Source organism: Somniosus microcephalus, chromosome 9, assembly GCF_052327205.1.
Source record: "Somniosus microcephalus isolate GS21.2 chromosome 9, FLI_Smic_1.0, whole genome shotgun sequence".
NCBI classification, from domain to species: Eukaryota; Metazoa; Chordata; class Chondrichthyes; order Squaliformes; family Somniosidae; genus Somniosus; species Somniosus microcephalus.
Window position 1 is genome coordinate 243,869,408 of NC_140995.1, and position 24,214 is coordinate 243,893,621.

The 24,214-nt window shown below is 50.6% G+C and overlaps 1 protein-coding gene across 1 annotated transcript in view; it reads left to right on the plus strand.

The window, feature by feature from the left end:
• cnih3 (cornichon family AMPA receptor auxiliary protein 3) overlaps positions 1-24,214 on the plus strand; it is a 180,016-nt gene that overhangs the window by 53,117 nt on the left and 102,685 nt on the right. The window contains exon 4 of the mRNA XM_085998254.1: positions 3,065-3,177. Coding sequence (XP_085854380.1) covers positions 3,065-3,177 — 113 coding nt within the window. The remainder of the gene's footprint in view (positions 1-3,064; positions 3,178-24,214) is intronic.

A 24,214-nucleotide genomic window follows, 5' to 3' on the forward strand; every position in this document is an offset into this window, starting at 1 on the left:
GAGAGAGAGAGAAAGTGAGCGAGAGGGAAAGCGAGTGAGAAAGCTAGAGAGAGAGTGCGAGAGAGAGAGAGTGCGAGAGAGAGAGAGTGCGAGAGAGAGAGAGTGCGAGAGAGAGAGAAAGCGTGAGTGAAAGAGAGAAAGCGAGAGAGAGAGAGAAAGCAAAAGCAAGGGAGAGAGGGAAAGCGAGAGAGAGAAAGCGAGAGAGAGAGAAAGAGAGGGAGAAAACAAGAGAGAGAAAGCAAGAGGAAGTGAGAGAGAGAAAGTGAGAGAGGGAGAGAGAGCGAGAAAGCGAAAGAACAAGAGAGAAAGCGAGGGACAAAGAGAGAGAGAGAGTGAAAGCAAGAGAGAGAGTGAGAGAAAGAGAGCGAGTGAGAGAAAGTGAGAGAAAGAGAAAGTGAGAAAGAGAAAGTGAGAGAAAGAGAAAGAGAGAGCGAGAGAGAAAGCGAGAGTCAGTGAGAGAAAGCGAGAGAAAGTGAGAGAGAGAGAGAAAGTGAGAGTCAGTGAGAGAAAGCGAGAGAAAGTGAGAGAGAAAGAAAGCGAGAGAAAGCGTGAGGGACAAAGCGTGAGAGAGAAAGCGAGAGAGAAAGCGACAAAGTCAGCATGGTTTTATGAAGGGGAAGTCATGTTTGACAAATTTGCTGGAGTTCTTTGAGGAAGTAACATATAGGGTGGATAAAGGTGAACCAGTGGACGTAGTATATTTAGACTTCCAAAAGGCATTTGACAAGGTGCCACACAAAAGATTATTGCTTAAGGTAAAAAATCACGGGATTGGGGGTAATATTCTGGCATGGATAGAGGATTGGCTATCTAACAGAAGGCAGAGAGTTGGGATAAATGGTTCATTCTCAGAATGGCAATCAGTAACTAGTGGTGTTCCGCAGGGGTCAATGCTGGGTCCCCAACTCTTTACAATCTATATTAACGATTTGGAGGAGGGGACCGAGTGTAACATATCAAAGTTTGCAGATGATACTAAGATGGGGGGAAAGTAGTGAGTGAGGAGGACATAAAAAACCTGCAAGGGGACATCGACAAGCTAAGTAAGTGGGCAGAGATTTGGCAGATGGAATACAATACTGGAAAGTGTGAGGTTATGCACTTTGGCAGGAAAAATCGTAGAGCAAGTTATTATCTTAATGGCAAGAAACTGGAAAGTACTGAAGTACAAAGGGATCTGGGGGTCCTGGTGCACGAAACTCAAAAGGTTAGTATGCAGGTGCAGCAAGTGATTAAGAAGGCCAATGGAATGTTGGCTTTCATTGCTAGGGGGATAGAATATAAAAATAGGGAGGTATTGCTTCAGTTGTACAAGGTATTGGTGAGACCGCACCTGGAATACTGCATACAGTTTTGGTGTCCATACTTAAGAAAAGACATACTTGCTCTCGAGTCAGTACAAAGAAGGTTCACTCGGTTAATCCCGGGGATGAGGGGATGGACATATGAGGAGAGGTTGAGTAGATTGGGACTCTACTCATTGGAGTTCAGAAGAATGAGAGGCGATCTTATTGAAACATATAAGATTGTGAAGGGGTTGGATCGGGTGGATGCGGGGAGGATGTTCCCAATGATGGGTGAAACTAGAACTAGGGGGCATAGTCTTAGAATAAGGGGCTGCTCTTTCAAAACTGAGATGAGGAGGAATTACTTCACCCAGAGGGTGGTAGGTCCATGGAATTTGCTGCCCCAAAAAGCTGTAGAAGCTACATCATTACATAAATTTAAAACAGAAATAGACAGTTTCGTAGAAGTAAAGGGAATTAAGGGTTACGGGGAGCGGGCAGGAATTTGGACATGAGTCTAGGTTCGGATCGGTCATGGCCCTGTGGGTAGCGGAGCGGGCCCAGGGGCCGTGTAGCCTGATCCTGCGCCTGTTTCGTGTGTCTAATTCTGTTAGATTCAGGAGATAGTCCTGTCATAGTGGATTGGCGGTTAGGATCAGATCAGCCATGATCTTATTGAATGGCGGAGCAGGCTCGAGGGGCCAATTGGCCTACTCCTGCTCCTATTTCTTATGTTCTTATGAGAAAGTGATAGAAAGAGATAGAGAGAGATAGAGAGCAAGAGAGACAGTGAGAGAGGGAGAGAATGCGAGAGAGAAAGCGAGAGAGAGAAAGTGAGAAAAAGAAAGAGAGAGAGACAAAGCACGAGAGAGAGAGTGAGAGAAAGCGAGAGAGAGAAAGCGTGAAAGAGAAAGTGAGAGAGAGAGAGAATGAAAGAGGGAGAGAAAGTGAGAGAGACAGAGCGATAGAACAAGAGAAAGCGAGAGAGAGATAAAGAGAGGGAGAAAGTGAGAGAGAACGAGAGAGCGAGATAGAAAGTGAGAGAAAGCGAGAGAAAACGAGTGAGCGAGAGAAAGTGAGTGAGAGGGAGAGAAAGCGAGAGAGAGAGAGAGAAACCCGAGAGAGAGAGAGAGAAAACGAGAGAGAGTGAGTGAGAGAACGCTAGAGAGAGAGAAAGCAAGAGAGAGGCGAAGTGAGAGAGAGCAAGAGAGAGAAAGCGAGAGAGAGAAAGAGAGAGTGGGAGAAAGCGAGAGAAAGAACGCGAGAGAGAGAAAGCGAGAGAGAGTGAAAGCGGGAGAGATTGAAAGCGGGAGAGAGAGAAAGCGGGAGAGAGAGAGTGTGAGTGAGGAACACTAGAGAGAGAAAGCGAGAGAGAGGCAAAGTGGGAGAGAAAGAAAGAGAGACAGAGAGAGAGAAAGCGTGAGTGGGAGAAAGCGAGAGAGAGAGAAAGCGAGAGAGAACGCGGGAGAGTGAGAGAAAACGAGAAAACGCAAGAGAGAAAGCGAGAGAGAGAGACTGAAAGGGAGCTAAAGAGAAAGCGAAAGAGAGCAAAAGAGAGAAAAGAGGGGGGGAGAAAGCGAATGAGAGAAAGAGAGAGTGTGAAAGCAAGAGAGAAAGAGCAAGACAGAGCGGACGGGTGAGAGTGAAACAAGAGCACGAGAGAGAGGAGGAGGAGAAACAAATCTGGATAAATAAAAGAAAATGCGAGAAAGCGTCAATGGTGAGAGTTTTGGTCTTGTCCGGTTCTTGTGTTAACGCTCCTTTTTATCCCGATGTAGCTGGTGCTCCCGGAATATTCCATCCACGGATTATTCTGCATCATGTTCATGTGCGCACAGGAATGGCTGACACTGGGTCTCAATATCCCTCTGCTCTTCTACAACCTCTGGAGGTGAGTTTGATAATGTCTTACTCCCTTCGATTTACCTGCATGTCAGCGCATTTTATTAACGTGTTACAAAGATGGTGAACCTTAGGCTCGTACAGGAGGACTCAGTTTCCCGCCCGGCAGCCAGTCAGATTGAAGATCGCAGGGGAGAGAGAGATCGCAGGGGGAGAGATCGCAGGGAGAGAGAGATTGCGGGGGGTGAGAGATCACTGGGGGAGAGATCGCGGGGAGCGAGAGAGAGATCGCGGGGAGAGAGAGAGAGATCGTGGGGAGAGAGAGAGAGATCGCGGGGAGAGAGCGAGAGATAGCGTGGAGAGAGAGATCGTGGTGAGATATCGTGGAGAGAGATCACGGGGAGAGAGAGATTGCGGGCAGAGAGAGATCGCGGGGAGAGAGATCGCCGGCAGAGAGATCACGGGGGGGTGAGAGAGATCACGGGGAGAGAGAGATCGCGGGGAGAGAAATCGCGCGTGTAAAGTCTGTGGGTTGTTTAGTTAATTAATACACAGACTCCAAGAGTAACTTAAAACAGGACTTTCCTATTCGAAGGTCAGGGCGAATCTGCTCAATACTTCCTGACACAGCACTTATATACCGGTGTGGTCACCGTCGGTATTACAGTATACAGAAGCCAACAAAGTAGTGCAACACCTAAAGTAGTTCTCTTAAAGGTGGACGGTTACATACAATAGTTCTCTTAAAGGTAGACGGGTACATACACTACAATCCTCCCTTTTTAGCTTACAACATACTGATTCCCCATTAAACATACATTATAACATATATACAACTTTATGCAAGACAGTTCACAGATTCAGTCTCTCTGGAGGTTTCCGGACTCTGTCCGGATAACGCCTCGGTGGTGTCGTAACTCCCGGCGGGGTAGTAGGTGCTTCTGGCAAGGTCGATTTGGCTTGAAGGACAGTGTCAGGTTCATCTGATTCCAGTATTACCAGATCGGAGGTAGGTGTTCTGGGTATCTCTGTCTCAATATTAACCGTGTAAGGTGGTGGAGTAGGTTGGCCATTTGTGGCTGACCCTATGATCTGGTCAACATGGCGCCTTATTATACTGTCCCCAATGTCCACCGTATACATCAACGGCCCTAGCCTTTTTCCGATAGTTCCAGGCTGCCATTTCTCGGTACGGTAGTCCCGGGCCAAAACTTGTTGACCTATCTGAAAAGATCTAGTTGGCCTTTCATTCATGCCCTGGAATTGCCGGTTCTCTACGTCCCTTCTGACGTTTGGCTTAAGCAAATCCAGCCGGCATCTTAGTCGTCTATTAAAAAACATCATGGCGGGAGTTTGATTTGTGACCGCATGTGTTGCATTCCTGTACGCCAACAAGAAGCTATCCACCTTATGTTGTAAGTTAATGGCTTCATTACCCATGGCCTTTATGGCCTTCTTGAAGGTCTGGACAAACCTTTCAGCCAATCCATTGGAGGCGGCATGGTATGGGGCTGACGTGTAGTGCTTAACCCCATTGCTCTTCAAGAATTTCTTGAATTCTTCGGACACAAATTGCGGTCCATTATCAGAACAGATCTGTTCCGGCAGCCCATTCCTAGCAAACATGGTCCTTAACACTGTGATGGTTTTTTCCGTGGTGGTGGTGGACATCTTTATTACCTCCGGCCACTTGGAGTGTGCATCCACCGCTATTAGAAACATTGAGTCCATAAATGGACCAGCAAAGTCGATATGTACCCTTTGCCAAGGAGATGAGGGCCACTCCCATGGATGCAGAGGAGCCTGTGGTGGCGCGTTTTGGACCTTCTGGCATCCTAGACAGCTCTTAGTGATTTCTTCGACGTCCCTATCAATGCCTGGCCACCACACAAACGCTCTTGCTAGGTTCTTCATTTTCACTCCACCCAGATGTCCCTCGTGCAGCTCCTTTAACACCTTCTGTTGAAGTTTGGGTGGAATCACCACTCTAGATCCACACATCAGGGTTCCTCGACACACTGACAGCTGTTCTTTTCTCTGCGAAAATGCTGGCAGCGTTGGTTCGCCCTGTGCTGGCCATCCCTCCACCGTTAAATCATAGACTCGTGAGAGAGTCGGGTCATTTCTTGTTTCGTTTTCGATCATCGAATTTGTTACTGGTAGACATTCCACTATGGATGAGTGGAACATCTCTACCGGGTCCACTGTAGTCGCTTCTTCTACTATCGGCAATGGCAATCGCGATAACCCATCAGCATTTCCATGCTGTTTGGACCTTTTGTATTCGATGTCATATTGGTGTGCCCCAAGTAACACGGACCACCTCTGTAACCTTTGCGCTGTCATGGTGGAAACGGCCTTGTTAGGGTTGAATATGGACACCAACGGCTGGTGGTCTGTCAGTAATGTGAACTTCTTGCCCTGCAGATAATGATTGAATTTCCTTACGCCCCACACAAGGCTGAGGGCCTCCCTATCTATTTGAGCATAATTTTGCTCCGCGGGGGTCAATGATCGGGACGCGAATGCCACTGGCCTTTCCGAGCCATTTGGTAACTTGTGTGAAAGTACTGCTCCAATTCCATAGGGGGAAGCATCACAAGCTAGACGAAGAGGTAACGTTGGGTTGAAATGAGCCAACACTTCTTCAGAGGTAATCAACGCCTTGCTTCTGCGAAAGGCCTTTTTACATTCCTCACTCCACTTCCATGGTACTTCTTTCCGCAACAGAGCATTCAGCGGATGCAGCACCGTGGATAGATTCGGCAGAAACTTGTGATAATAATTAATCAACCCCAAGAATGATCTTAACTGTGATACGTTTTCCGGAGCGGGGGCCTTCACAACAGCTTCTATCTTGTCAGGTGACTTGTGCAGCCCCTCTCGGTCAATGACATGACCGCAGTACGAGATCCGTTTTTGGAAGAACTCACATTTCTTGCGATTAACTCGAAGGCCATATTCCTTCAACCTAGTGAGCACCAGTTTCAAATTTGTGAGGTGTTCTTCCTCGTCTTCTCCCGTAATCAGGATATCGTCTAAGTAACACTGTGTGCTTGGAATTCCTTGTAATACCTGCTCCATGGCCCTCTGCCAAATTGCTGGAGCCGAAGCTACCCCAAAAACCAGTCTATTATAACGATACAAGCCTCTGTGTGTGTGTTGATGGTGAGGTACTGACGCGACTCTTCCTCGACTTCCGTTTGTAAGTATGCCTGTGCCAGGTCTATCTTGGTGAAGTGTTTCCCTCCAGCCAACGAAGCAAAGATATCTTCAATCCGCGGAAGCGGGTATTGTACCATGTGAAGCACCGGATTCACTGTGATCTTGAAGTCTCCGCAGATGCGGACCTTCCCCGGTCCCCCTGGCTTGTTACTTGGTGAAGACTTCATGACGGGAACAATGGGCGTGGCCCACTCACTCCAGTCCACTTTCGACAGTACCCCTGATCGTTCAAGTTCTTCCAGTTCTGCCTCCACAGCAGGTCGTATTGCGTAAGGTACCGATCTGGCTTTGAAAAATTTTGGGCTTGCATGTTCTGCAATCTTAACCTTTGCTTTAATTCCTCGCAGTGTTCCCAGTCCTTGCTGGAATACCTCTTTAGCTTCGTCTAATATTCTGGACAACCGTTCAGGTTTGACATCTTCCTTTCCGGAATCTACCGTCATGGTGTTTAGTGAATGCCAGTCTATCTTTATTTTCCTGATCCACTCCCGTCCCAGAAGTGGTGGACCTCCCTCAGGCAACACATACAGGTCCATCCTTTGGTGCTCTTTGTCCTTGTATCTCACCTTGACTTCTATCTTTCCGATGGGGTATACTTTGTGCCCCGTGTATGTCTTCAATACTAGTTCCGTATCCCGTAGGGGAATATGCTTGAATAACTTTTTATAATCATGCTTATTCATGACCGTCAACGCCGATCCGGTGTCCACTTCCATTTTCACTTGGACTTTTGCAATCTGTAGTGTGACCCAGATAGCTTGTCAGTCAGCTTCATTACTCACATTGTGAATTCTCAGACTATCCAGTTCCTTGCAGTTGGAGTGTGAGTCCGAATTCTGTTCTTCCGGACTCTTCCTAGTCACCTCATGTACCTTCCTGTACCTCTTTTGTGGTGACTCATTATTGTTGGTCTTCTTCCCTGACCGGCATACCTTAGCTATGTGACCGAGCTTGCCACATTTCCTACATTCCTGGTTTTTAAACCAGCATTGGTTCTGGTCGTGTGTTGTCTTCCCACAACGATAGCATTTCGTTGTACCCGAAGTAATTTGCTGCACCCTGAGTGCCGTTGCCTTTAGCTGCATTTCCGCCGTTCCTTTCGCTGCGGCTTCGTTCGATGCAGCAATAAGGACAGCCTTCTCAAGTGTAAGATCGTTCTCTTCGAGCAGTCGTTTTTGTGTTTCTTCCTTCGACATTCCGCACACGAATTTGTCTCGCAACGCCTCTGTCAGATTCCCTCCAAACTGGCAGTGTTTCGCTAGTCTACGCAGTTCGACCAAGTATTCTGCGTTGCTTTCGTTTTCCCTTTGCGTTCTCGCATAGAATTTGAATCGTTCCGCCAACATCAACGGTATGGGGTTCAAGTGATCCTTCAGAACAGTCACAATCTCATCGAAAGTCTGATCCGCCGGTTTAGCTGGTGCTAGTAGATGCTTCAAGAGCTCGTATGTCTTCGCGCCCATCGAGTTTAGCAAGATTATAGCTTTGTCATCTTCTTCTATTTTATTGGCCTCACAATAGATCTCAATGCGTTCCACATACGTGGCCCAGTCTTCTACCTCGGAATTAAAATCGTTGATGTTACCCCGCTTAGGCATCTTCCTCTCTTCCTGATAACACCACGAATTATTTCTTTAAATTTTTTTTTTTTTTTTCCAAGATGGCGGTTCCCGCGAAAATGGCGGTTTCCCGCGCTTATCTTCTCTCCCCGCCCACTTCAATGGCGGTTCCCCGCTTCTGTCTTCTTCTCCGCCTAATGGCGGCTTCCCGCGTTTCTTCCCCTGGCGGGAGGGGTACACTTTCCCCACGGGCGACGGCCGCTGGCTTTCAGGTTCACAGCCTGCGCGTCGGCTTCAGTGCTTTCCCTTTTCTCGGCAGGGCAACCGGCGCTGGGTACACCCCGTTGACGGCGAACAGTTTCAGCCGCTGGGCTGGCTCTCGCTCAGTTCCCCTTGCTCGGGCTCTGTCTCTCTCCCGCTCGCTCGGCTCTACCGGCGCTGGGTACACCCCGTTGACGGCGAATAGTTTCAGCCGCTGGACTGGCTCTCGCTCAGTCTCCCTTGGTCGGCTCTGCCTCTCCCGCTCGCTCGGCTCCCAATCGCACCTCCCAGCCCTCTCGCAGTCCGGTGCTTCCCTCCCCGGCTGCGGCTGAGTTTTTATATCTTCCCGCGCCTACGCTCCCGGTCACAGCGCTTCATGGCTTCGGTCGCTGCCCGGCCTTTTTCGCCGGTCGCGGTCTAGCTGTCTCACGACGCCGTTGCGTCCCCAGCCTGTCTGTACCGCGGCTTCCTTGCTCCACGCTGCCCCAGTCTCAGCGCCTCTGGGCCCGACTTCTGTCCGGCTCCTTTCCCCCTCGACCGTGGTCGAGTGCACCGCCCTTATCCTCCGGTTATTCTTTTTAGTTTTCCCTTACTCACAGTCACCGTGGCCGCCTTGCTTCTCGTGCTGATCGGCTCACTCCTCACCGTGGCCGAAGGGACAGTCAGTGCCTGTTGCTGATGGAAGTCTTTGTCTCTGAATTCTTCCTCCTTTCCAGCTCTGCAGACTCGAGTTTTCTCCCAGCAGAATGACGAGGGCAGTTGCCTCTTCTCGACGCTCGTTAACTGCTTCGGAATTATTGTTGCCGCAGGGTACGATCAGACTCGTCGCCACTGTAAAGTCTGTGGGTTGTTTAGTTAATTAATACACAGACTCCAAGAGTAACTTAAAACAGGACTTTACTATTCGAAGGTCAGGGCGAATCTGCTCAATACTTCCTGACACAGCACTTATATACCGGTGTGGTCACCGTCGGTATTACAGTATACAGAAGCCAACAAAGTAGTGCAACACCTAAAGTAGTTCTCTTAAAGGTGGACGGTTACATACAATAGTTCTCTTAAAGGTAGACGGGTACATACACTACAGCGCGGGGAGCGAGAGATCGCGTGGAGGGGGCTAGAGATTGCGGGGAGGAAGCTAGAGATTGCGGGGAGGAAGCTAGAGATTGCGGGGAGGAAGCTAGAGATCGCGGGGAGGGAGCTAGAGATCGCGGGGAGGGAGCTAGAGATCGCGGGGAGAGAGAGAGAGAGATCGCGCTGGGAGAGAGAGAGAGAGATCGCGCTGGGAGAGAGAGAGAGATCGCGCGGGGAGCGAGAGATCGCGGGGAGGGAGCTAGAGATCGCGGGGAGGGAACTAGAGATCGCGGGGAGGGAGCTAGAGATCGCGGGGAGAGAGCGAGAGATCGCGGGGAGAGAGAGAGAGATCGCGGGGAGAGAGATCGTGGAGAGAGATCGTGGAGAGAGATCGTGGAGAGAGATCGCGGGGAGAGAGATCGTGGAGAGAGATCGCGGGGAGAGAGAGATCGCGGAGAGAAAGATCGCAGGGAGAGAGAGATCGCGGAGAGAGAGAGCGAGATCTCGGAGAGAGAGATCGCGGAGGGGGAGAGAGATCGCAGAGAGAGAGAGATCGCGGGGAGAGAGATCGTGGAGAGAGATCGCGGTGAGAGAGATCGCGGAGAGAAAGATCGCGAGGAGAGAGAGATCGCGGAGAGAGAGAGGGAGATCTCGGGGAGAGAGAGATCGCAGAGAGAGAGAGATCGCACGGGGAGAGAGAGATTGCGGAGAGAGAAATCGCGCGGGGAGTGAGAGATCGCGGGGAGGGAGCTAGAGATCGCAGGGAGAGAGATCGTGGAGAGAGAGAGAGAGATCTCGGGGAGAGAGAGATCGCGGAGGGGGAGAGAGAGATCGCAGAGAGAGAGAGATCGCAGGGAGAGAGATCGCGGAGAGAAAGATCGCGAGGAGAGAGAGATCGCGGAGAGAGAGAGGGAGATCTCGGGGAGAGAGAGATCGCACGGGGAGAGAGAGAGATCGCACGGGGAGAGAGAGATCGCGGAGAGAGAAATCGCGCGGGGAGCGAGAGATCGCGGGGAGGGAGCTAGAGATCGCGGGGAGAGAGAGAGAGATCGCGGAGAGAGAGATCGTGGAGAGAAAGATTGCAAGGAGAGAGAGATCACGGAGAGAGAGGGAGATCTCGGGGAGAGAAAGATCGCGGAGAGAGAGAGATCGCGGAGCGAGAAATCGTGCGGGGAGCGAGAGATCGTGGGGAGGGAGCTAGAGATCGCGGGGAGAGAGAAAGAGATCGCGGGGAGAGAGATCGTGGAGAGAGATCGCGGTGAGAGAGAGATCGCGGGGAGAGAGATCGCGGAGAGAAAGATTGCGGGGAGAGAGAGATCGTGGAGAGAGAGAGATCGTGGAGAGAGATCGCGGAGGGGGAGAGAGAGATCGCGGAGAGAAAGATTGCGAGGAGAGAGAGATCGCGGGGAGAGAGAGAGGGAGATCTCGGGGAGAGAAATCACGCGGGGAGCGAGAGATCGCGGGGAGGGAGCTAGAGATCGCGGGGAGAGAGAGAGAGATCGCGGGGAGAGAGATCGTGGAGAGAGATCGCGGGGAGAGAGAGAGAGATCGCGGAGAGAGAGAGATCGTGGAGAGAAAGATCGCGGGGAGAGAGAGAGATCGCGGGGAGAGAGATCGCGGAGAGAGAGAGATCGGAGAGAGAGAGATCGGAGAGAGAGAGATCGGAGAGAGAGAGATCGGGGAGAGAGAGATCGCGGAGAGAGAGATCGTGGAGAGAGAGATCGGAGAGAGAGAGATCGGGGAGAGAGAGATCGCGGAGAGAGAGATCGTGGAGAGAGAGAGAGATCTCGGGGAGAGAGAGATCGCGGAGGGGGAGAGAGAGATCGCGGAGGGGGAGAGAGAGATCGCGGAGAGAGAGAGCGATCTCGGGGAGAGAGAGAGATCGCACGGGGAGAGAGAGATGGCGGGGTGGGCGAGAGATGGCGGGGTGGGCGAGAGATGGCGGGGAGGGCGCGATCACGGGGGAGGGAGAGAGTTTGCATGGGGAGAGATCGCGGGGAGAGAGAAAGATTGCGGGGAGAGAGGGATCTGGGGGAGAGAGGGATCTGGGGAGAGAGAGATCGGGGGAAAGTTCGTGGGGAGATAGAGATAGCGGGGTAGATAGAGATCGTGGGGAGAGAGAGAGATCGGGGGAGTGTTCGCGGGGGAGATAGGGATCGCCGGGTGAGGAAGATCGCAGGGGGAGAGAGGGATCTGGGGGAGAGAGAGTTCGCGGGGAGAGAGAGATCGCGGGGTGGGAGAGATCGCGGAGAAACAGATCGCGGGGAGAGAGATCGCGGGGGAGAGAGCGTTCGCAGGGGGAGAGTTCACGGGGAGAGGGAGATCAGGGGGAGAGTTCGCGGGGGAGAGAGAGATCAGTGGGAGAGAGAGTTCGCAGGTGGAGAGATCGCGGGGAGAGAGATCGGGGGAGCGAGAGATCACGGGGGAGAGAGATCACGGGGGAGAGAGATCACGGGAGAGAGAGATTGCGGGGAGAGAGAGATCGCGGGGAGAGAGAGATCGCGGGGAGAGAGAGATCACGGGGGAGAGAGAGATCGCGGGGAGAGAGAGATCATGGGGAGAGAGAGACCGCGGGGAGAGAGAGATCGCGGGGAGAGAGAGATCACGGGGGAGAGAGATCGCGGGGAGAGTGAGATCTGGGTGAGAGAGAGATCACGGGGAGAGAGCGTTCGCAGGGGGAGAGTTCGTGGGGTGGAGAGATCGGGGAGAGTTCGTGGGGAGAGTGAGATCGGGGGGAGAGAGAGAGATCGCGGGGAGAGAGAGAGATCGCGGGGAGGGAGAAATCGCGGGGAGAGAGTGATCACGGGGGAGAGAGAGATCACGGGGGAGAGAGAGATCGCGGGGAGAGAGAGATCGCGGGGAGAGAGATCGCGGGGAGAGAGAGATCGCGGGGAGAGAGAGATCACGGGGAGAGAGATCGCGGGGAGATAGAGAGGTCGCGGGGAGAGAGAGATCGCGGGGAGGGAGAGATCGCGGGGAGAGAGAGATCACGGGGGAGAGAGAGATCGCGGGGAGAGAGAGATCGCGGGGAGAGAGAGATCGCGGGGAGAGAGAGATCGCGGGGAGAGAGAGATCGCGGGGAGAGAGAGATCGCGGGGAGAGAGAGATCGCGGGGAGAGAGAGATCGCGGGGAGAGAGAGATCACGGAGGATAGAGAGATCGCGGGGAGAGAGAGATCGCGGGGAGAGAGAGATCACGGGGAGAGAGAGATCGCGGGGAGAGAGAGATCGCGGGGAGAGAGAGAGAGATCCCGGGGAGAGAGAGAGATCGCGGGGAGAGAGAGATCGCGGGGAGAGAGAGATCGCGGGGAGAGAGACATCGCGGGGAGAGAGAGATCACGGGGGAGAGAGAGATCACGGGGGAGAGGGAGATCGCGGGGAGAGAGAGATCACGGGGAGAGAGATCACGGGGAGAGAGATCACGGGGAGAGAGAGAGATCACGGGGAGAGAGATATCGGGGGAGAGAGAGATCGCGGGGAGAGAGAGATCACGGGGAGAGAGAGATCACGGGGAGAGAGAGATGACGGGGAGAGAGATCACGGGGGAGAGAGATCACGGGGGGAGAGAGATCACGGGGAGAGAGAGATCACGGCGAGAGAGAGATCACGGGGAGAGAGAGATCACGGCGAGAGAGAGATCACGAGGGGAGAGAGATCACGGGGAGAGAGAGATTCCGGGGAGAGAGAAATCACGGGGAGAGAGAGAGATCGCGGGGAGAGAGAGATCACGGGGGAGAGAGAGATCACGGGGGAGAGAGATCACGGGGAGAGAGAAAGATCACGGGGAGAGAGAGATCACGGGGAGAGAGAGATCGGGGAGTGAGAGATCGCGGGGAGAGAGAGATCACGTGGGAGAGAGATCACGGGGGGAGAGAGATCACGGGGAGAGAGATCACGGGGGGAGAGAGATCACGGGGAGAGAGAGATCACGGGGAGAGAGAGATCACGGGGAGAGAGAGATCACGGCGAGAGAGAGATCACAGGGGGAGAGAGATCACAGGGAGAGAGGGATCACGGGGAGAGAGAGATCACGGGGAGAGAGATCGCGGGGAGAGAGAGATCACGGGGAGTGAGAGATCACGGGGACACGGGGAGAGAGAGATCACGGGGAGAGAGAGAGATCACGGGGAGAGAGAGATCACGGGGAGAGAGAGATCACGGGGTGAGAGAGATCACGGGGAGAGAGATATCACGGGGAGAGAGAGACCACGGGGGAGAGAGAGATCACGGGGAGAGAGAGATCACGGGGAGAGAGAGATCGCGGGGAGAGAGATCACGGGGAGAGAGATCGGGGGAGAGAGCGATCGCGGGGAGAGAGATCATGGGGAGAGAGAGATCGCGGGGAGAGTGAGATCGCGTGGAGACAGAGATCGCGGAGATTGAGAGAGGTCGCGGGGAGAGAGATCGCAGGGAGAGAGAGATATCGCGGGGAAAGAGAGAGAGATTGCTGGGAGAGAGAGAGAGATTGCAGGGAGAGAGAGAGATTGCAGGGAGAGAGAGAGAGATTGCGGGGAGAGAGAGAGATTGCGGGGAGAGAGAGATTGCAGGGAGAGAGAGAGGAGAGAGAGGTTGCGGAGAGAGAGAGAGATAGAGAGACCCGTGGGTTAGAGCGAGAGCGAGAGAGTCTGACCCGTGGGGTAGAGAGAGCGAGAGAGAAAGGTGTGTAATTCTGTGCAGTGATAGAGAGAGACTAGGAGCGAGAGAGAAAGGTGTGTAACTCTGTGCTGTGGTAGAAAGAGATTGTAGCGAGAGAACGGTGTGTAGAGCCCGAGCAGCAACCGGAGCACGGAGCCTGAAGCCGGAGAAAGGCCCGAGGAACCGGGCCGAGCGAGGCACCGGAGAGAAGGAGAGCGAGCAGCAACAGGATTAGACCCAGACCGGGAGGAGCGGCCCGAGCCAGTCAAAGAGGCGAGTGGAGAGGTAGGGGTGCCGGATCGGGTCGGGACTGTCGGGCCTGGAGAGCGAGCAAGCCCGGGGCCTGAAACCCGAGAAACTCCGGGGTCGGAGAAACTCGGACAAACACCGGGCCGGGCCGGGACTGCACAGCCGAGCCGAGCGGCTGGGACCAGGGCAGAAGCCCGGAGAGCGAGCAAGCCCGGGGCCTGAAACCCGAGAAACTCCGGGGTCGGAGAAACTCGGACAAACACTGGGCCGGGCGGGGACTGCACAGCCGAGCCGAGGGGCTGGGACCAGGGCAGAAGCCCGGAGAGAGAGCAAGCCCGGGGCCTGAAACCCGAGAAACTCCGGGGTCGGAGAAACTCGGACAAACACCGGGCCGGGCGGGGACTGCACAGCCGAGCCGAGGGGCTGGGACCAGGGCAGAAGCCCGGAGAGAGAGCAAGCCCGGGGCCTGAAACCCGAGAAACTCCGGGGTCGGAGAAACTCGGACAAACACCGGGCCGGGCCGGGCCGGGACTGCACAGCCGAGCCGAGGGGCTGGGACCAGAGCAGAAACAGCCTGAGACCGACGCGAGGAGAGAGAGGAAAACTCCGGGTCCGGAGGAAAAAAGCTTTACCTAGATCTACCTAAATTTAATTAACCTAGAAAAAGAACAACAAACCCGCGAGAAAAAAGGAATAGAAACCCGAGAGAAACGATAAACAACCCGAACCAGGAACCTGTGAGAGAGAGAGAGAGAAACTTTTAAGAGCAGCTATATCAAAGATGAACCCCTGAAAAACTCTCAATTTTGGACCTAAAAGTGGGATAAGGTGGAACACGACACAAAAAAGAGAAAAAAAGTTATCTACCTGAGACAAAACAAACGACTACAATGAGCAGGGAAATGAAATATCCTGAGCAATGCACAAAAAATAAAGCAAAGGAAAAACACAAGGACATAACACTAAAAAGTAACCCAGAGGTCCTCTACGTTGACTATACCACACACAAAGGGATTAAGACGAAGAACAACCTCATATTCTACACCGACTCCGTTCCCTCATGGAAGGAGACTTTACAAAAATACTACGCATACGTCTCCAGCGAAGGTATTGGCAGTGGAGGCAGACTGAAAATATGTAAAGATGGAAATCTAGATAAAGATGACCCCCTGCTAACCATAAGCTACTACAACAAAAAAGGAAAGATCATGATACAGGGGAATGTAGAAAATCTGGACTCCTTCGAAAAGGAATTCCCCCAGTTGAAAACTAAGGCAGACACAAATAGGACCAATGGACAGGAGGCAAAAGAGAGTCGAACAGAGGATGATGAGAGCCAAGCGGAGGAAGAAGAAGAGAGTCCAGCAGAGACACACACCTCCCTGACCATCTCCACCCCTCCCACACCTCTCAACGCAAACAAACTGCTGAAAGAGAGTCTGTCCAAACTAGAACTCAAATTCAACGAATACAGAGAAACACAGACCAAGAACTGGACGGAGGAACTCAAACAGCTGAAAACGGAAAACGAGTCCACCATCCACAAGCTGAGAAAGACCGTAGAGGAACAAAGAAATAAGATCAAAGAACTCCATACCCAGCTAAACAAAATGATGGAGGCCGTAGAAAGGCTCAGCAGGCAACACAAACCTCTTAAGGTCCAAAAAACAACACACACAAGGACACAGAACCCATCGGATGCCACCCCACACGAGGACACACCGAAAGCCACAAACCCCGCTCCTGCCACACAGCTTATCCCAGCCAACAACCAGCCCTCAGTCGAGTCCTGCCCAGACTACCGCTACCCAGTCCTCACACACAGGGACACAGAACCCGTCAGATGCCCCCCCACACGAGGACACACCGAAAGCCTCAAACCCTGCTCCTGCCACACAACATATCCCAGAAACCCAGCCAACAACCAGCCATCAGTCGAGTCCTGCCCAGACTACTGCTACCCAGTCTGAAAAACCAGCCCCTCAGGCGGTCCTGCTGACCGACTCCAACGGAAAGTTTCTGGACCCCCAGAGGCTGTTCCCAGGTCATCAAGTCCTGAAAAAATGGTGCAGCAACACAGACCATGCAATGAAGATCCTGAACAAAGAATCCCTTGGAAGCCCCAAATGGCTTGTGATCCACACAGGCACAAACGACCTACGCACCCTACAGGAAGGCACTGCTAGGGCGGTGAGCAGGATGGCGGAAAAGGCCAGCAAGGAATTCCCCGAGGCGCGGATCGTGATCTCCACACTACTGCCCAGAAAGGACACCCCAGCCTATATAATCCACAACACCAACAGGGAGATCGACACGGGATGTTCTGTCTTCCCCAACGTCTACCTGGCCCATCATCCAAACATCAACACAAGGGACCTCTATGACGAAATACATCTACTCAAACAGCGGATGTGGGTCTTCGCAAGAAACCTCATAAACACTGCCAAAAGACGCAGCCCTCCCACCCCCTCTACCATTGGGAGCCGTAACCCAAACAGGACCACCAATGTCCCCCACCCCCCTTTACAAAACCAACAACAGAACCGTGCTTTTATACCTGACCCAAGACCCCCCTCTAGACCACAGACTGTAGACCAAGAACTGAGAAAGATCATGACGATGCTGAACAGCCTGATAGAAAGCCGGAGAAATTATTAATATTGTTATTTATCATTATCATTATTGTTATCTTATCAGTATTATTACTATTATTAGATAGATATATGTGCATGCCTCATGAAATTTATACTAAATCATCATTTAGCATTATAGAAAATAGTGTTTCCACACGCATCCCACAAAATAGGTCCATTTTATTTCGTTTTATTGAACTATATAAATGCGTTCTTTCCACATAAGCTGCTGGAATATTCAGGGCCTCCGCTCCTCAACTTTTGGGATGAAGAGTACAGACCCTGAATTCCTAAAAGCTATAAAAGACATTGATATAATTGTGTTAACAGAAACATGGTGCCAAAAGGACATGCCGACCCACTGTCCTCCAATGTACCATGAAATCATTGTGCCCTCAGTAAAGAACACTAAGACACGCAAGGGCAGAACCTCCGGGGGAATCCTGGTGTGGTATAAAGGAGAACTGAACAAACACATCTCACCGATAAAACAGGGAAAATCACACGTATGGCTAAAATTAGATAAAAATATAGGAATAGCAAAAAACGATGTTTACTTATGTGCGATCTACATACCTCCAATAGAATCGCCATATTTTGAAGAGGAGATATTTGACACTCTCCACATGGAAATCAGCCATTTCCAGGCCCAAGGAAAGGTGCTACTATGTGGGGACCTAAATGCAAGGACAGGATGTGAACCTGACTTCATAGACCCACAGGGCAACAACCATGTGTTTGGCCAGACCCCTCTATATGTCACACCAGCCATCGCAAACCGAAACAACCTCGATTGTGAAATAAATAAAAGCGGTAGGGAGGTAGTGCAACTCTGCCGAGCCTTAGGCCTGTACATAGTTAACGGTAGGTTCAGAGGGGACTCCTTAGGGAGACTCACATATTCCTCAACTCTTGGGTCTAGTGTGGTGGATTATACAATCACTGACCTGGACCCCTGCGATATCAACGCATTCACTGTCAGGCAGCAATCCCCCCTCTCAGACCATAACCAAATAAATGTGTACCTTAAACTTTCTGCCCAAACTACAGACACAAAAAAGGAACCCAGTAAGCTACATAAAATAAACCAGACATACAGATGGGCCCCAGACAGTGGAGATAAATTCATCACAGCACTAAATTCACCTGATCTCACAAGTAAAATTTCAAAATTTAAAGAAAATCTATATGAGATCACCAGAGATGGTGTAAACATGGCCATAGAGGATATAAATATGATCTTCCATGAGGCAGCTGTAAAAGCCGACCTCGTGAAACAGAAGAGGAAGAGTCACAAAAGACAAAATAAAAATAAGAAATGGTTTGACCACGAATGCAAAAATGCCAGAAAAGACCTGAGAAAAATATCAAACCAAAAGCATCGGCAACCAAACAATCCGGACCTACGTACTAGATACAATGAAACCCTCAAAAGATATAAACACACCATTAGGAACAAAACACAAAACTATACCCACAAAATACTCGAAGAAATTGAAAACTCCACCAACCCAAAACAATTCTGGGAAATGTGGAATAACCTGAGTACAACACAATTGCAAGCATTGCCAATCCAAGATGGCGACATCTGGAGAACACATTTTGAAAACCTCTACAAAGACATCCCAATAAACGAAACAAACCCAAGTCAACATCAGGTCACAGAAAAACTCCACACATTAGAAGCAACAATTAAAGACAACCAAAACCCTCTAGACTCCCCAATCACATGGAAAGAACTGGCCACAAAAACAAAATCTCTCCACCTAAAGAAAGCCTGTGGCCCAGACAACATCAAAAATGAAATGCTCAAGTTCAGCAATATGGAGATGCAGGGTGCGGTACTCAAATTATTCAACATCATATTACGTTCAGGCTGGTTTCCCGATATCTGGTGCCAAGGACTAATCTCCCCCATATATAAAAGCGGAAACAAATCAGACCCAAATAACTACCGCGGCATCTGTGTCAACAGTTGTCTAGGGAAGTTATTCTGCAGTATTCTAAATAGTAGATTACTTGATTTTCTTAACAAACATAATATCCTCAGAAAAAACCAAATAGGCTTTCTTCCAAAACACCGCACCGCCGACCATATCTATACCCTTCACACCCTCATTGAAAAACATATACACCAAACAAAAAATGGGAAAATATTCGCCTGTTTCATCGACTTCAAGAAAGCCTTTGACTCTATATGGCACGAAGGGCTCTATTATAAACTTCTTCAGTGTGGAATAGGGGGCAAAGTCTATGACCTTATTAAATCAATGTATCTGAAAAACAAATGCGGGGTCAAAATTGGAGACAAACGCACCGATTTCTTCACCCAGAGAAGAGGCGTCCGACAGGGCTGCAATTTGAGCCCGACCCTGTTCAACATATACATAAATGAATTAGCAGACATGCTGGAGCAAAGCGAGTCACCAGGTCTCCGTCTCCTTGATGGAGAAGTGAAATCCCTGTTCTATGCGGACGACCTGGTTCTGCTGTCTCCCACAGAACAGGGATTACAGCAACAACTAGACCTACTCGACAAATACTGCCAAAATTGGGCTCTAACAGTAAATCTAAAGAAAACCAACATCATGATTTTTCAAAAAAGGCCCAGATGTCAGGAAAACAAATACCAATTTACCCTCAGTGATACCGCTATAGGACACACTATGAGCTACACCTACCTTGGTCTAACTATTACAGCATCAGGGAGCTTCAGCATAGCAGTGAATGCACTAAAAGAAAAAGCCCGAAGAGCTCTATATGCAATAAAAAGAAAATTCTACAACATCCAAATCCCAATCAAAATCTGGCTCAAAATATTTGACAGCATAATCCTGCCCATTGCACTGTATGGTAGTGAAGTATGGGGCCCGCTAAATCACCAAAGCTACACTAAATGGGAAAAACACACAATAGAAGCCCTACATGCAGAATTCTGCCGAAGCATCCTTCGCACCCAAAGAAAAACGCCAACAAATGCATGCAGAGCCGAACTAGGCAGATACCCACTGATAATAAACATCCAAAAACGAGCACTAAACTTCCTAAATCACCTCAAATCTAGCTCCCCAGACACCCTTCATTTCAAAGCCTTTCAGACCCAAGAGCTAAACCCAGAAAAGAGTCCCCTGAGTCAGCTGCTACTGAAACTAAGTACTCAGACGGACCCTGACCAGCCCCAGACCAACACAGCCGTCCAAACACCAATCCGAGTGAACCAAATCATTAAACATTGCAAAGAAACCTACCTGGAACATTGGAACAAAATAACCGAAAGCCAAAGCAGATTAGAATGTTACCGGGCCCTAAAAAGAGATTATAAACTGGCAGACTACCTCACGACCATCAGAGACACAAAACAGAGACAGACCCTCACCAGGTACAGACTAAGCGACCACCAACTGGAAATTGAAAAAGGCAGATACAAGAAATCCTGGCAGCCTAGAGAGAATAGAATATGCGATCAATGTCTGGCCGGCGAGGTTGAAACAGAAATGCATTTCCTCCTAAAATGCGAAAAATTCAACACATCAAGAAACATATTATTCAACAAGCTAAGCCAAACAACCCCAGATTTCAAGGAATTGGATGACCTGTCAAAATTGAGATTAGTCCTGGGAGAAGGAGACAGACCATACCTTGGGGCCAAATATGTAACAACATGTCACAACCTGAGGACTGTTTAAAAGTAAGACTGTTTAAAATTAATATTGTTTAAAAGTAATATTGTATGTACCCAACAAATGTCAAATCGATTGACACCTACAGAATGTTGGAAAACTGTACCTTTTTGCAATGTAAGCTTTGGCAATATGGTTCTCTGTAAACTTTCATGCCAATAAAGCATTTGAATTGGAATTGGAATTGGAATTGGAATTGGAATTGGATTGCAGGGAGAGAGAGAGAGATTGCGGGGAGAGAGAGAGATTGCGGAGAGAGAGAGGTTGCGGAGAGAGAGAGAGATTGCAGGGAGAGAGAGAGAGATCACGGGGAGAGAGAGATCACGGAGGATAGAGAGATCGCGGGGAGAGAGAGATCGCGGGGAGAGAGAGATCACGGGGAGAGAGAGATCGCGGGGAGAGAGAGATCGCGGGGAGAGAGAGAGAGATCCCGGGGAGAGAGAGAGATCGCGGGGAGAGAGAGATCGCGGGGAGAGAGAGATCGCGGGGAGAGAGACATCACGGGGAGAGAGAGATCACGGGGGAGAGAGAGATCACGGGGGAGAGGGAGATCGCGGGGAGAGAGAGATCACGGGGAGAGAGATCACGGGGAGAGAGATCACGGGGAGAGAGAGAGATCACGGGGAGAGAGATATCGGGGGAGAGAGAGATCGCGGGGAGAGAGAGATCACGGGGAGAGAGAGATCACGGGGAGAGAGAGATGACGGGGAGAGAGATCACGGGGGAGAGAGATCACGGGGGGAGAGAGATCACGGGGAGAGAGATCACGGGAAGAGAGAGATTCCGGGGAGAGAGAAATCACGGGGAGAGAGAGAGATCGCGGGGAGAGAGAGATCACGGGGAGAGAGAGATCACGGGGGAGAGAGATCACGGGGAGAGAGAAAGATCACGGGGAGAGAGAGATCACGGGGAGAGAGAGATCGGGGAGTGAGAGATCGCGGGGAGAGAGAGATCACGTGGGAGAGAGATCACGGGGGAGAGAGATCACGGGGAGAGAGATCACGGGGGGAGAGAGATCACGGGGGGAGAGAGATCACGGGGAGAGAGAGATCACGGGGAGAGAGAGATCACGGGGAGAGAGAGATCACGGGGAGAGAGAGATCACGGGGAGAGAGAGATCACGGGGAGAGAGAGATCACGGGGAGAGAGAGATCACGGGGAGAGAGAGATCACGGCGAGAGAGAGATCACGAGGGGAGAGAGATCACGGGGAGAGAGAGATTCCGGGGAGAGAGAAATCACGGGGAGAGAGAGAGATCGCGGGGAGAGAGAGATCACGGGGGAGAGAGAGATCACGGGGGAGAGAGATCACGGGGAGAGAGAAAGATCACGGGGAGAGAGAGATCGGGGAGTGAGAGATCGCGGGGAGAGAGAGATCACGTGGGAGAGAGATCACGGGGGGAGAGAGATCACGGGGAGAGAGATCACGGGGGGAGAGAGATCACGGGGAGAGAGAGATCACGGGGAGAGAGAGATCACGGGGAGAGAGAGATCACGGCGAGAGAGAGATCACAGGGGGAGAGAGATCACAGGGAGAGAGGGATCACGGGGAGAGAGAGATCACGGGGAGAGAGATCGTGGGGAGAGAGAGATCACGGGGAGTGAGAGATCACGGGGACACGGGGAGAGAGAGATCACGGGGAGAGAGAGAGATCACGGGGAGAGAGAGATCACGGGGAGAGAGAGATCACGGGGTGAGAGAGATCACGGGGAGAGAGATATCACGGGGAGAGAGAGACCACGGGGGAGAGAGAGATCACGGGGAGAGAGAGATCACGGGGAGAGAGAGATCGCGGGGAGAGAGATCACGGGGAGAGAGATCGGGGGAGAGAGCGATCGCGGGGAGAGAGATCATGGGGAGAGAGAGATCGCGGGGAGAGTGAGATCGCGTGGAGACAGAGATCGCGGAGATTGAGAGAGGTCGCGGGGAGAGAGATCGCAGGGAGAGAGAGATATCGCGGGGAAAGAGAGAGAGATTGCTGGGAGAGAGAGAGAGATTGCAGGGAGAGAGAGAGATTGCAGGGAGAGAGAGAGAGATTGCGGGGAGAGAGAGAGATTGCGGGGAGAGAGAGATTGCAGGGAGAGAGAGAGGAGAGAGAGGTTGCGGAGAGAGAGAGAGATAGAGGATATAAATATGATCTTTCATGAGGCAGCTGTAAAAGCCGACCTCGTGAAACAGAAGAGGAAGAGTCACAAAAGACAAAATAAAAATAAGAAATGGTTTGACCACGAATGCAAAAATGCCAGAAAAGACCTGAGAAAAATATCAAACCAAAAGCATCGCCAACCAAACAATCCGGACCTACGTACTAGATACAATGAAACCCTCAAAAGATATAAACACACCATTAGGAACAAAACACAAAACTATACCCACAAAATACTAGAAGAAATTGAAAACTCCACCAACCCAAAACAATTCTGGGAAATGTGGAATAACCTGAGTACAACACAATTGCAAGCATTACCAATCCAAGATGGCGACATCTGGAGAACACATTTTGAAAACCTCTACAAAGACATCCCAATAAACGAAACAAACCCAAGTCAACATCAGGTCACAGAAAAACTCCACACATTAGAAGCAACAATCAAAGACAACCAAAACCCTCTAGACTCCCCAATCACATGGAAAGAAATGGCCACAAAAACAAAATCTCTCCACCTAAAGAAAGCCTGTGGCCCAGACAACATCAAAAATGAAATGCTCAAGTTCAGCAATATGGAGATGCAGGGTGCGGTACTCAAATTATTCAACATCATATTACGTTCAGGCTGTTTTCCCGATATCTGGTGCCAAGGACTAATCTCCCCCATATATAAAAGCGGAAACAAATCAGACCCAAATAACTACCGCGGCATCTGTGTCAACAGTTGTCTAGGGAAGTTATTCTGCAGTATTCTAAATAGTAGATTACTTGATTTTCTTAACAAACATAATATCCTCAGAAAAAAACAAATAGGCTTTCTTCCAAAACACCGCACCGCCGACCATATCTATACCCTTCACACCCTCATTGAAAAACATAAACACCAAACAAAAAATGGGAAAATATTCGCCTGTTTCATCGACTTCAAGAAAGCCTTTGACTGTATATGGCACGAAGGGCTCTATTATAAACTTCTTCAGTGTGGAATAGGGGGCAAAGTCTATGACCTTATTAAATCAATGTATCTGAAAAACAAATGCGGGGTCAAAATTGGAGACAAACGCACCGATTTCTTCACCCAGAGAAGAGGCGTCCGGCAGGGCTGCAATTTGAGCCCGACCCTGTTCAACATATACATAAATGAATTAGCAGACATGCTGGAGCAAAGCGAGTCACCAGGTCTCCGTCTCCTGGATGGAGAAGTGAAGTCCCTGTTCTATGCGGACGACCTGGTTCTGCTGTCTCCCACAGAACAGGGATTACAGCAACAACTAGACCTACTCGACAAATACTGCCAAAATTGGGCTCTAACAGTAAATCTAAAGAAAACCAACATCATGATTTTTCAGAAAAGACCCAGATGTCAGGAAAACAAATACCAGTTTACCCTCAGTGATACCACTATAGGACACACTATGAGCTACACCTACCTTGGTCTAACTATTACAGCATCAGGGAGCTTCAGCATAGCAGTGAATGCACTAAAAGAAAAAGCCCGAAGAGCCCTATATGCAATAAAAAGAAAATTCTACAACATCCAAATCCCAATCAAAATCTGGCTCAAAATTTTTGACAGCATAATCCTGCCCATTGCACTGTACGGTAGTGAAGTATGGGGCCCG